This window comes from Danio aesculapii, chromosome 7 (genome assembly GCF_903798145.1).
Source record: "Danio aesculapii chromosome 7, fDanAes4.1, whole genome shotgun sequence".
NCBI classification, from domain to species: Eukaryota; Metazoa; Chordata; class Actinopteri; order Cypriniformes; family Danionidae; genus Danio; species Danio aesculapii.
Genome location: NC_079441.1, coordinates 30,357,824 through 30,372,166, shown reverse-complemented (window position 1 = coordinate 30,372,166; position 14,343 = coordinate 30,357,824). Strand labels below are relative to the sequence as shown.

The 14,343-nt window shown below is 33.9% G+C and overlaps 2 protein-coding genes across 3 annotated transcripts in view; one reads left to right on the top strand and one right to left on the bottom strand.

Annotated features, from left to right (window-relative positions):
• The window catches only part of mybpc3 (myosin binding protein C3), a 59,185-nt gene extending 57,408 nt beyond the window's left edge, over nt 1–1,777 (bottom strand). The window contains exon 1 of the mRNA XM_056461604.1: nt 1,693–1,777. Coding sequence (XP_056317579.1) covers nt 1,693–1,717 — 25 coding nt within the window. The 5' untranslated portion in view covers nt 1,718–1,777. The remainder of the gene's footprint in view (nt 1–1,692) is intronic.
• A 6,718-nt stretch (nt 1,778–8,495) lies between these two features.
• The window catches only part of cars1 (cysteinyl-tRNA synthetase 1), a 37,494-nt gene continuing 31,646 nt past the window's right edge, over nt 8,496–14,343 (top strand). Inside the window, exons 1-3 of one of the 2 annotated variants that reach the window (XM_056461602.1) lie at nt 8,504–8,604; nt 10,701–10,937; nt 14,041–14,132. In XM_056461602.1, coding sequence (XP_056317577.1) covers nt 8,583–8,604; nt 10,701–10,937; nt 14,041–14,132 — 351 coding nt within the window. In that variant the 5' untranslated portion in view covers nt 8,504–8,582. Of the gene's footprint in view, nt 8,605–10,700; nt 10,938–14,040; nt 14,133–14,343 lie in introns of both variants that reach the window. The other variant, XM_056461603.1, reaches the window with a different exon arrangement.

The following is a 14,343-nucleotide window of genomic DNA, read 5'->3' as shown; positions in this document are numbered from 1 at the left end:
AGGATCTATTTTTGTTGTTGTTATCAAGCACTGGTCCCTCTTTTGCCATTTCAGAACGGCTGGTATCCATATTGCCTTTGTTCCACACTACTAATGTCTGGATAGATGCAAGCAGTGACAGTCAACTAATGATGCATATGTGGCAAATATGCTTTGAACAGGAGGCACAAAAGGTAATAATTGTCACAAAGTCATAACGTGTCAGCCAGTGGTCATTTGAGTTCGTTACTGGGATGGGAAACTATTTCATGAAGGTGACACGTTTATGTCCTTCACAAAGGTTATGTTAGATGCTGATGGTTGCCGTCCAAGTATTGACATCCTGGGTGTGTCTTTCACTCAAAAGTACTCAAAACCAAATGCGCCATCTGTTCAATCACATTAAACTATTTTTAAGAGGTGTAGAGATGTCTTAAGTCTAGACTAGAGTAATTGTTCTCAACTTATTGGACCTGCTTTGTTCATATATACCCTATATGATGGTATATGAACCACTGGTATTCTGGTAGCCATAAAAATAAACTCAAGAATGTCATGGTGGCTTCATTGGTTTTAAATCATTTCATACTTCCTGGGGTTTCTCTGGAAGCTTTAAGAGGGCCTCTATTTGGCTCCTGGTTTAGAACCACTGGTTTAGAGCCTTTGAAATCCAGCAAAGGGGAAGAGAAAGTGTGAAGCTAAAATGACTGTAAGGATTTGGTTACTACCACTAAACTCCATTGCTTAATGCTGAAAAGTGATGCAACAGCATTGTTAGCATGCTCTTGGTCTTAGCGAATATCGCCACAGTCGGCAGTCAAAACAGGTGGCATCACATTATTGCAATCTTTTAATTCCTGCGTAAGCAGGGTTATTTTCTCTGCACTTTTGGAAAAAATCCCTTTAGATCACGGCCATTTTCTATTACTTAAGCTTAGATAAGATATTAAGTGTTAGTTTTGCAGGTTATACCAAGGATACTTTCAATTTAAGTATAGTTGCTTGTTACAATTAAGCACTTAATAATATTAATTACATATTAGATAAGGTTGCACTATAATTTACAGTATATGACTTACTGTGTACTTAAAGGTACTTAAAGTATTGGGTCATGCAAGGTAACATGGAATCAGGGTAGGTTTAGAAAAAGTGGCAGTTATATTACCCAGTTTTGTAATGACTAGTATAAGTATGCAGTATGTATATGCAAAACAGGACTGTAAAAAAAGTGCTAAGAATAGGGTTTGGTTTAATGTTAGTGGCTTGTTATCACACAAAATTAGCTGTTTAGTTTAGTTGCTAAATGTAAAATATGCAACAAGGTCTGTTGTTAAAATCTTTTCTTTACAATGCAATTTTTGAAGAGAAGAACAATTCACAGATGCTTCATATATACAGTTGGCTTAAGAATAACAGCTGCAGAATGTAGTGCAGTATAAAGGAGCATACAGTGTTACGAAAATACTAATCAAACTGATACTTTAAATTTTTACCTAAATATTAAATTACTAATTCTTATTATTACACCAAAAACCAAGGATATGGGAGCTAAATTTGTATAAAAACAAGTACAATATTGAATAGTGCTTTTAAAGTTGTGATAGGGTCAAAGTTCAGAACAGAAAGGTTACTATTTACTCAAGCAACAATACAAAACCAATCTATTGTACATGTTTTTGTCAGATAGAATCTACAAAATAAACATTGGCATACCTGTTTTTTTAGTTGGCTCTGGCATCCTGGTTGAGTGTCCCTATTGGGTTCCAACAAACAGGCATTGTGGACACCAACAGCACCAGTTCTCTTTTAATAGACACCCACCACCCCCACCCCCCTAAATGTCCCATAGAACATGCCCCAAATCATCCTGCCCACCCCCATGATCTGTCACTGAGTCCACTGTCCATCACCTCCACTGGATGACAGAACTCAGGAAGCTGAAGCAGGATAAGAAAGCAGGACCAGATGGGTTAAAATTAGAGTCTGACTGCAACAAAGCAACTATACTCCTAAAAGTTGTTGGTGTTGTTGTTTGGACATCCTAGGAGATTGCAGCATGTATATCTGTAGAATTGTATTCTGTTTAAAATCTTGCAGCTAACAGGGAATATTCCTTAAAAGTTGAGTAAATGTTAGTACATATGTAACATTAATAAGATAATGTTTTTGGAACAATCTTGTAACGTTGATAGAAAAGCCTTCCGAGAACATTAGTATCATTTGAATGGACTGTTCAAGAACAATAATATAACATGAGACTGAAACAATCTGAAAATGTTCTGAATTATCATAAACAAACAAAAGAAAGTTAATACTATACATAGTCAAAAAAGGACAGATGTTTTTATAACTTACGCAGAATGTTAGGGAAATGTTCATAGAACATTTATATATAAAATGTTCAAGAGTTTTCAAGATTTTCAAGAGTTCACACTTAGCTGATGATTCATCAAAAGCTTGTTTGGCATGCTGTCCTGGGAGAGAGCCCCGAGCTCAAGGGATCCTCGAGCCCGGGGCTTCCTCCCGTTTGCAGAGCGAGAGGGGAGCCTGAGCTCGGTGGATCTCAGAACTCCCCGTCTGCAGTAGCTAAGGGAACACGTGAGGAAAAAAGGGGGCTAGACAAATGCTTCATTGTTACGCATGATGTATATATTTGGATGGTGGGAGGAAACCGGAGAACCCGGGGAAAACCCACACGGACATGGGGAGAACATACAAACTCCAAAAATTGAAACTTTAAGGGAATGTTTTTAATCTAAAATTGTTAGCCGGGTTCTTTGCTTGTCAGTAGATAAAGACTACATGCACTTTACATGCAGCTACTTGTATTTTTCATTGCTGTTGTTCTTGATGATTCTTTAAAACACGCTAATTATGCTTGACCAATCATTATATGTATAGCAACCCCATTGGAAAGTTTATACTGGATAGGCTCAGAGATACAGACAGCTACTGTAATAAACATGACATGTTTAGTTCCACACCAGGGCTGACCCTTTCCTCATGCCTTCAGTCAAGCATTCATAGCTTGACCTTTCTGTCAAGAGTTTAATGATAATGGTGCTTGTCTAGTGCACACTCAACTAGCATTGTCTAAGCTCAGTTTAATTCAGTTTATTCTTTCAAAACTTTCTGAAAAGCCCTTTGTAGATTTTATTTACTTCCATGAAAATGGAAAAAAAATACATATAAAAAAACGACAAAAATAAATACAAAATAACTGTTTTGTTTATTTAAATGAAGCTGAAATAAAAATAAATAAATATTAGATGTAAAGCCTAAATGTTGCTTTGTAATTAATAAGCTGGAGTACTAAATTACTAAAACAGAAAGTAATCATCATTCATTTATTCATTCATTCATTCATTTTCGGCTTAGTCCCTTTGAAAGTAATCATATTAAAGATAATAAAACATTCAAGTTCATAACATATAAGTTAATAGAAATGTATAATTTTATATATATATATATATATATATATATATATATATATATATATATTACATATATTACAATAGTAATTAATTATACAATAATTAATTAATTATAGCTTTTTTAATAATACCGGGGTTAATGCTTTGCAACTGCTTCCTCTTTCAATTTTGTCAAGCTTTGCTTGACCCTGAGACAAAAAAGACACAAATCAACCTCAACAGCCACTCTATTCGCATCCCAGACACATTTCGAAATGCATTAAAAAACTCCTAATATGCAAATGGTGTGATGTCTTTTTGTATTTTTCAAAAGTCACTATTTATTAAATAACAGATTACTATTCTCTTCAGTTCTCTCTTGTACATAAACACAGTCCGTCAGTCTGATGTGTTGTACTCTTTTGACCACCGCCATACAGGCCTGTCAACAGCTTGTCAATCCAGCATCAGAAAGTCACACTAGCTGTTGCATACTGACAACTGAAGGGGGATTCAACTTGAAAGAAAGTTATATTTAGCTGTAATGGTTATACATTAAATTTAGACAGCGTTACATGGCTTTCTTCTAATCTACGTGCGAATCCAGCAGGGTCTGCCACAACTGAACCACAATGAACAGCATTTTCAACCACTGGGAAATGGGGTGTAGAGGGATCTAAGTGTTTTCCACCCATATGGTAAAATGTGTACTTTCAAATATACTGTATTTAAACATATATATTTAAGAATATGCAATTAAAAATTGCCTTATTAAAAAAGCATTTATATTTTATGAAAAATATTTTTATTTTTCATTTCATTATATATTATTATTTTTTCCCCACAGAAAACATCCCAGTTGGCACAGGACATCAACATGACATCAGATTGATGTTGTACCCCAACGTTGTGGGGATGTTGCATTTTGTTTGGAAATGAAAATTGGGTTGACGTCAGAACCCAATGCCAGGCCAACATCAATGTCCAACGTCTAACCTAAAATGAACCAAATATCAACGTCTAATGATGTTACAGCTTGATGTTGTGTGGACATTATAACTATGACATCTATCAGACGTTGGTTTTGGTTGCCATACCTGATGAATAAATGTCAGTATTTGACGTCAATCTGAAGATGTTGGCTTGACGTTGTATTTTGGTTACTTTGATTACTTACTGGATAAAGCACTAATAAAAGGACATACTCTAAATAAATCTCCCCTGGACACAATGGGAAGACTCTTCTTGACTGCCACTTTTAACAAATAAAAATCACCACCATTAAAATTGTATAGCTATACAGCATATATTGTTGTAGATTATTCTAGTTTAGAATACATTTCTTGCCAATTATTTAGTTCATAATTTAAAATAATATATACTTTGAATCTCCATCTACATTTATTTTCTTGACCCTGAAATACAATAAGAAATATATTTAGCAGGGCTACACAATATATGGTTTCAGCATCGTTATCGCAATGTGCACGTCCACAATACTCACATCGAAGTATCTGCAATGTCGAGCATTCAGGCACACAAAGTTATAATGTTTGTAACTTTAAGAAAATGTAATTGTATTTATCTATAAATACGATGAACAATATACTGCAGTGTAAAATATATGATTAATTAGTCATGATAGCATATGTTTTTAGTTCATTGTAACTTATTAAACTAAGTTAATCATGTTCTAACTTAATTTCATAAGTTACGCAAGCTGTTTTAAGTTAGTTTAACATAATATAAGTTCAATGGACTCATCAGGTTAATTTGATTCAGCTTAAACATTTCAGGCAACCAGGATTTTCTTTACGGTGTGGGGCATTTTACATTTGATTAAACATTAAGCACTGTATGCTGCTAGACTTCTAAAAATCTATAAAATACTGTTTATTTAGTTTGTGTCTTCGCTTTACTGCGTTTATCAATGCTCGTGATTTGTTTAGTATATTTTATGCAGATGCAATTTTCTACAAAATCATACCAATTAATCCAAAATGATGAATTCTTACCATATTGGGCCATTTATTTCATATGGTAAAAATATACTCAATATCGCAATATGTACCGCAGAAAAAAATTATATTGCAATTTCATTTTTTCCAGTATTGTGCAGTCCTAATATTTAGTATATGAAGGTTAAAATGTAAGCGATACTTCACAAAAAGAAGAGAAAATTCAGACATCCATCATTCAGTCATCCTTTACTCACCCTTGACCTGATCCAAACCTGTTCTAGTTTCTTTGTTCTGTTAGACACAAAAGAAGACATTTTGAAGAATGTTGGAAAGCGGTAACCATTGACATTCATAGTAGTAACAAACAAATATATGGAAGTCCAATATTCTTCAATATACAATTGAAATATCTAATCGATTCCATGCGTGTTCAATAAAAAAAGTCAGGAGAGGTTTTTGTTCAGTGTCAAACATATTAGCAATTTATTGGATACAAATGAATAATACGATTCACAGAATTCTGGTATTCGTAATGCAATGCAAGAATTACATTCAGGAGGTGCGCAACAACTTTCATTTTCTGATTCAAGCTTTTATACGTAGCTGATATTAACAGGTGGAATTTGTCACTTGTCAATCATTCTCAAGTCTTCCATTGGCCGCACCCATACATACGTCCTCTTTTTCTACGAATTCTCTGCTCAACATTAAAAGCATAAGACTTTCTCAACTGCACATATTCTGTGTTCAGTTTCAAAATATCTCTGCCAAAAGGAAGTTTAGCTGCAGAGTTCAAGTTCATTTTAGACAATCAGGGCTTTGCATTTTTATCAGCTTCATCTACTTCTGCAAAAATGCTTCATTAGTATGCAAAGCATATCACACTCAACAGAAGAAGTTCAGTTAATTTATCACCTTTAAGCAATACAAATACAATTGTTTAATGAAAAGAAAAAGAGACAAAAATAATAAAAAACATATTCCTTTTTCCACAATAATATATTATTTTATGTTTAACAGACCAAAAAAACTCAGGTCAAGGGTGAAAAATTATGACTGAAGTTTCATTTTTTGCTAAACTATATAGGGTTACACAATATCTTTATGATCTATTTAAAATGTATTTTAGCCAGATAAACCAACTTTTTTTACTGTATGGGAAATAGCCAGTCGGACTAACTAATGCCTGCAAAACGAACCGTATTTTATGTATGCACATGACGTATTTGACAGTGGCAGTAAATCAAGCATGCGCAAAGAGTACGTGGTCGTTGTGACTGTCGTGTGCATTCAGAAGGGAGGGTTCAGCGCTCAGCAGCTACGAGTAATCTGCGCCCTTGTCAGAGAGGTTAGATAGTCTGCAGTCTGTCTGGAGTCACAAAGCAAAGATGGGAGCAGGCTGACAGGCTCCTTGACCTGCAACCAATGCCACCAAATCTAGCGTGTTGCGCGTGCCAACTCTGTTCTACCACAAAGTACAAACATTTCTTAAGTCCGGCTTCTTAAGGTGGCCATCTGTCCAGTTTTAGCTCGGACTGTCCAGCCTAGTGAGTCTTATGCTCATTTGTCCTCCTTTTGAGAATAAGATTAAGTCTACTTTTTGACCTAATATTCTGTGCTCACACTTAAATATAAGGCAGACCTGTTCTTCAAGTCTTTCGTGAATAGAAATAAGAATTTAAAAAAATGACAGCCCTAAACTGTTACTCACCCTCTACTTGTTCTAAACCTTTATGAGATCCTTTTTATTTTGTTCTGTTGAATAATGAAGAATTGACATCCATAACATAATCAATAATATTAATAATTAAAAACATACTATGGAAACATACTAAACGGAAGATAAAAAGACACATTGGTTTTGAACAAATGTAGTGTAAAATAATTATGTCAAATGTTCATTTTTGGGTGAATTATCCCTTTAAGATTTGCTGCCATCTAGTGGAGGTTTTAGTTCCTATTTAAAAGGGTAGTTCACTCAAAAATGAAAGTTTGCTGTTTATTTTTATTTAGGTTATCCAAGATTCCTCTGACCACTCTTTCTTGAGCGTTTTATCCAAGATTTATCTGACTTTTATCTTCACAAAGTGGTCCTCTGTGAATAATATAAAGTCAAGTTGAGTGAAAAGGGCGATGCAGTGGTGCAGTAGGTAGTGCTGTCGCCTCACAGCAAGAAGGTCTCTGGTTCAAACCTCGGCTGGGTCAGTTGGCGTTTCTGTGTGGAGTTTGCATGTTCTCCCTGCGTTAGCGTGGGTTTCCTCCGGGTGCTTCGTTTTCCCCCACAGTCCAAAGACATGCAGTACAGGTTAAATTGTCCATAGTGTATGAGTGTGAATGAGTGTGTGTGTGGAAGTTTCCCAGGGATGGGTTGTGGCTGGAAGGGCATCTGCTGGTATTTTTTGTTTCTTTTATCGTACATCTGTAATGACCTATTTCTATTTTAAAGTGAGTAAAATTAGGTTTTTCACTGCCCGTTTACATTTATAAATAAATAAAAAAAAAAAAAACATATATAATGAGCAAATTAACAATATACAAAATTTTGAAGTCGACTGTATTCTCATAAAAAAAAAAATATATATATATATATATATATATATACCTCACCTTATACTTGGATTCCCCCTAGTGGTCTGTGTTTAGAGGAAGAAGAAGAAGAAGAAGAAGAAGAAGAAGAAGAAGAAGAAGAAGAAGAAGAAGAAGAAGAAGAAGAAGAAGAAGAAGAAGAAGAAGAGTTGAAATAATCTCATTTTCACGTAGTAACATGAAAATACGTCGAGAACTACAGTGTCTATATTATATTACAGCGTTTATATAACCCTATTTTAAGCTTATAACTCAATTTATTGTAGTCTACAGTTCTGAAACATCGAAAATGTTTGTTTACAACGAATCTTTAAACATTGTATTGGAAATATTTATTGTAAGCATTAATTTTGAATAAATTTAATTACCAAAATTGATACATATTAATGGTACAGCTTACCTAATTTTAATTTAATAGAGGAAACTTTTATGTTGAAACGAAAGACGCTTTAATCTTCCCGGAAGTATTATTCTGCAATCGAGCACAAGAACATCGGATCTGTATATGATAACCCACGCACAAGAGCGACGGAAATGATCTACAGATCCGCAAAGGCGCATTGCTTTCCTGCATGTCCTGTGTTTCATTGTGGTTTCCTTTCATTTTTTCCGGACACGTTATTGTTGCATCAGATAGTGGAAAATGGCAAGCGCAGGAGACGCAGGTAATATTTCTGTATTTACTTATTTAATTTTATTTGCGGTTTTCATCAGTGACATTGTATTCTAATGAACATTCACGCCTTTTCCTCTGGTTAGGCCTCTTTAAAGAGATTCATTAATGCTGTTTCTATTCAAAACTGCAGCTGTTACAGGATTTACCAACTGTTTGTTTTGCTGAGCTGCTGTTTTAATGTAAACATGTATTGTTAATGGGACCAAAGTGTCTTCTATTTATGTGTATAACAGCTCTATTGTTATAATAGCTCCATTTCTCCCTGAATACAGCTTTGACAGATAAGTCGAGCTGAAATCAGGTAGCTGAATGACACACAAGGATTGAAATGTCATATTTTACAAGGGATAAGAATTGACAGGGAACTTCCCTTCCCTTCTCTTACTTACAATTCATTTTTACATTAATTATTGACATGATAATACTTGCAGGTCTTCAAGTAAAAAGACTGCTGAATAAAATACAAAATGCTGAAACTGTGATTTATACAGAACACAAACATCAGCTTGTTTTATATACTGTGCGTCTTTCAGTGAGTCAGATTTTTCTGATTTATAATTGGTTTTAATTTAATAAAGAGCAGGCTCATTCGATTTATTTTTTTCTTAATTTTTTTATTAGTTAATTTTTTCTGATTTGCATTTTTTGTTGTCTTTTTCTTTCAATAGAATATGCTTTTCTTAAATCCACAGTATAATTGTGGATTATTTAATAATAGGTATAAGTACTACTTCTTAATATTTATTATTAACTCTTATTAATGTATAAAGTAGCTCTAGTGTTTATCAATATTTCGAATGAGCTCTTATTTATTATATTTCAAGTTTGTAGTTAAATTTTAGAGAAGCTTAAGTTTGCATTCTTTTGTCACTTTAATGATTTTTAAAAGTATTTATACTTTAAAATATGTTTATTTATTATATTATATTATATTATATTATATTATATTATATTATATTATTATATTCTAGTCTTGTTAGTACACTATAAAACCTAACAGGGAAAATCACTAAATGAAATGAGTTGCACTCAAAAAAAAAAAAAAAAAAACTGCTACTTTTTCAAACTACTTATTCAAAATGCGATGAAAAACCACAATTCTTAAGATTATTTTGGAGACTGCTTAATTGTTTTATGTTCAGTCCACTTAAATTTTTATAAACGATTAAGTTAACTTAATCGATTTGTGTTGGAACAACATAAAGAAATTGTTTGGAACCCAGCATTTATTAAAGTGAAGTTTAACTTACTTAGTTACTTTGACTTAATGAAAAAGAGTCATCTCTATCAAAACAGTCAACTTTATCAAATGAAATGAGTGTAGTTAACTCAAAATTGACTGAGTTAATTCTACTCATTTGAAAAGAGTTTTGAACTCAGTTTTGAAGGTAATGAGTTAAATTCTTCATTACTTCAACTTAAATGGAGTAAGTTCACAGTACTCATATAGATTTGTTTTTTTTTAACTCAAATGGTTTGTAGCAATCAGTTTCCTCAAGTGGTTTGAGTTGCTTTAACTTGTTGGGTTTTACAGTAGCTCAAGTTGGTTTGAGTTCTCTTCATTTATTGGGTTTTACTGTGCTCAAATTGCTTAATTTACTCAAATGGGTTAAGTTCACAGTACTCATTAGGATTAGTTTTTAAACTTAAAGGGTTTGTTGCAATCGGTTTCCTCAAATGGTTTCTGAGTTACCTTAACTTTTTGGGGTTTACAGTATAATTGTAGAAATAACAATTTTAGTGTCATCCAAATCATTTAGTTTATTTGTATCATATAAATATGTTCCATCTTTAGTTGCATACACATTCACATATTTATTTTTTTCATTTTTCCGTTTGACTCCAAACAAGTTCTGGAACGTACCCTCAATTATTAAGTTAATTGACATAGTTATGACTGTATTGTTGCTTAATTGTGTGCATGAGCTGATTATGACAGCTTACGTTTAAGAGTGCTGAGGTTAGAGAGGATTACAGGTGTCATCATCACAGTCACTCTCTATGGGCCCGTAGCACGTCTCTAACGTCTACTCCTCTGTCTGTGTGTGTGTTTGTGTGTCTCTCTATGCCCTTTTGTTTTCCCAGCCTTTGATTATGGCTTCTTACTGCGCATAAGTGAGGATTCTCGCTTGGTTGAGGCTCTGAATGAGTACTTGAGCAGCCGCAGTTACCTGGCTGGCTACGGGCCCTCGCAGGCGGACGCAGAAGCCTTTGCGCTTCTCTGCAGGCCCCCATCTGAGCACCATGTCCATGCCCTGCGCTGGTACAAACACATAGCCTTCCTGAAGCCCCAAGCCAATGACCAGAGCCCAGAATGCAGCAGTGAGTAGACAGAACCCAGGGTGCATGAACGTAGGCTGTAGCTGCAGTTTTCGTACTTTGAGTTAGTGGTTTCTGTGCGGAGGATATCTGCAGTGTGTGTTTGCATGAGTCTGAGGGTGTGTTAGTGTACATAAGCCGAGGTGACTGACAATGTACAGTCAAAACAAGACCGTCCCTCAAGTTTGTTCTGTGCAGGAGAGGAACGAGTTGAATCACTGGTGACTGGCCCACAATGAGGTGCTTGTGGTTTAGATGCAGGGTTTGTTTGCACATCATTTTGTTTCACTTTCATAGTCATATAGAAATACATGTTTTCTGTTTTCCGGGGGAGAAATTTCCCCTCATACCATTGCCTGCGCTATTATTGGCACCTTTGGTAAATGTGAGCCAAATAGGCTATAAAAAATTAATCTTTATTGATTTTTTTGGTGTTTTTCTCAAAATATTAACAATAAACTGAAGATGCTTTAGTTGTTTTTGGATGATTTTTAAAAAATTTTAAATCCCTTCAGCAATTTTTTGTGATGGTTAGTTAGTTAGTTAACTTTATTTGTCCCCGTAAAGGAAATTTCATTTGCAGTATACACTCACAGAGACTTCTGACAGTTCACATTTGGCATATATATATATATATATATATATATATATATATATATATATATATATATATATATATATATATATATATATATATATATATATATAAACATAGTACCCCTACTCTAAATAAATATCCAGTCTACTAGCCATCAACTGCTACTGAGGGAGGAGGAATTTAAAAGCTTAATTGCTTGGGGTATAAACGAAAATTTTTTCCTATTTCTTACACACCTGAGAACACTGTCGATGACCTGATTGTAACAATTGGAAGGTGTTTGATTAAGGATGTCGCTTATCGTTGACAATTATGATAGCCTCATTTAGTACTCTTTCTTTGTACTATCAATTTAGTTTTGTTCACAACAACTTACTGGCTGTTGTTACCACCTCCCCAGTGACCTCTTCTGGTCCTCAGAAGCATTTCCATACCAACAGATCACACAAAATGTTGCAATACTTTCAATAAAAGCCCTATAGAACAGGATCATTAAAACATTAAAAGACAATAGTTTCTTTAAGAAGTACATTCTCTGTTGAAGCTTTTTCCTTACACAGTCAGTCTATACATCCCACTTAAGTTTATTGTCCAGCATCACACCCAAATGTTTATAATTTGTTACTAACTGAATTTGCTCCCCATTAATTAATGTGGGATGAGTTTTGCTTTGTGCTCTCTCTCTAAAATCAATACCCATCTGCTTAGTTTTAGGAATATTTAGGAGAAACTTTGAATTTTTACACAAGTCTAAAAAGAAGTCAAGAACAGGCCTGTGTTCTTCCTCCTCTTTGTTTAAAAGGCTCACCAAAGCGGTATCATCTGCATAATTTAAAATATATCTATTTTTTGAACTTATACAAGAATTTGTATGTAAAATAAATAATAAATGATGTCAGATTGTCATCATTCTGACATTAACACACTAATCCAGAGATGCCCAAACTAGGGCTAAAGTTGGCCCAAGGTAACCTTTGATTTGGCCCATTATCCCATCTGAGAAGAGAGAGAAGGACTGTTCAGAGATTGTCTTTTTCAAATGTAATAATGTGATCTTTTGTTTGATTGGTTTATTGTTAAAAGCTAATTGAAATTAAATGTTTCAATTAAATATTGTGAATTAATCAGATTTAGTTTAAATGTTTAAACATACTGTCACCTGATGGATAGAGGACAATGCAGAGACTTTGGTAAGCAAATCAAGGCAAAGGCCTTATAGTTAATATGATTAGGAATGTTTATTCATTTTTAAATACTATGAAATAAATTAGGAAACTACCCATGGCGACTTTATTGTAATATAGTTTGGTATATTTACCTTCGGCCCATGGCTCATAATGATATTTGTTTTTAGCCCTTTATACGAAAAAGTTTGGGCACTCCTGCTCTAATGCCTATTTGGCCTCTCGAACCCTCATCTTCCAGGCTGATTCAAAGCACTTCCTGTTGACTGAAATTTCTCAATTATGGCCCTCGTGGTGGAAATGGGTATTTTCAGCCTGATCTTACAAGGAAACATAACTATTTTAGTGCTGTGCAAAGATTAATCGTGATCAATCACATCCAAAGTAAAAAGTTTGTTTTTACATAATATATGTGTGTGTACTGTGTATATTTATTATGTATATATAAATACACATGCATGCATGCATTTGAGAAACTATTTATTTATATTTAGATATAAAATATATATGTAAATCATACAAATTTTATATACATTCACGTGTCTATGGAACAAAAGAATGTTTGTATAGTTTTGTTTTATGCATGTGAGTGTTTTACATATATATAATACACACATATATGTTATGTCAAAACAAACTTTTATTTTGGATGTGATTATCTATTATCAGAAAAGTTAATAAATTAAACTAATTCGCACAAATTCATATGAATTAATTTGTACTAAAAACGTATGATTATTAAAAGGAGGTTTGCTCTCAAATCCCAGTCCTCAACTCAACCGTTATGAGCAGGATGAGCATTCATACTAAACTGAATGAATGAGATCATACCAATTAGCCACAAATTGCAGTGAGATTGTGTTGACATGTTCAGTTTTTTTGCCATTACAGCCACTTCTGATTTTGTGATGCTCAACAACCTTTCACTGAAAATAAATGATATTATAAGTTTTAGCTTTATGATTGGCCCATTGTTTTAGTAGTCACTGAGGTGTAAATGTAGAAATATCAGATTTGCGTATGAGTTAAATTTGTGTCAATTCCTGTGGCACACATATTTTAAACAAAGATATTTGTCTTTTAATAAAATGTGCTGTGTTTTAAGCAAAAGATGAAAAGGATAAATCAAGACATTCTTCACTGCCTGCTTTGTTCATATTTACCAATATTACTGGAGAGGACTCTGTATTGCAGCAGGTGTGCAGCAACAGCTATTTCCCATGGTGCACCTGTTGTCTCCACACACACTAGAAAATGAAGTGACTCATTTTTTGTACTAATCAGTCATTTTGGTTTAAAAAAAAATGTCTGTGTTGTTTTTCAGCGAAGGGAAAACGGGTGCAGCCACCATGGTCTCCTCCAGAGGGAACAGACATTTCAAAGCTACGTCTTTACAACAGCCTCACACGCACCAAGGTACGCTTTGAAATATACCACAGCACATTACTAAAAGAGTAAAATACGCTACCTTTTACCATATTTACTCATAGTGTATTACTATTTTGGTAGTATAATAAGCATGAGCATAATAAGCATAAGCATGAAATTGTTTTTTTTTTAAACTAAATAAAATAAATAAATAAATATTGTAGTAGCCAATGTTTTTACTTGATAAATTAATTCTCCT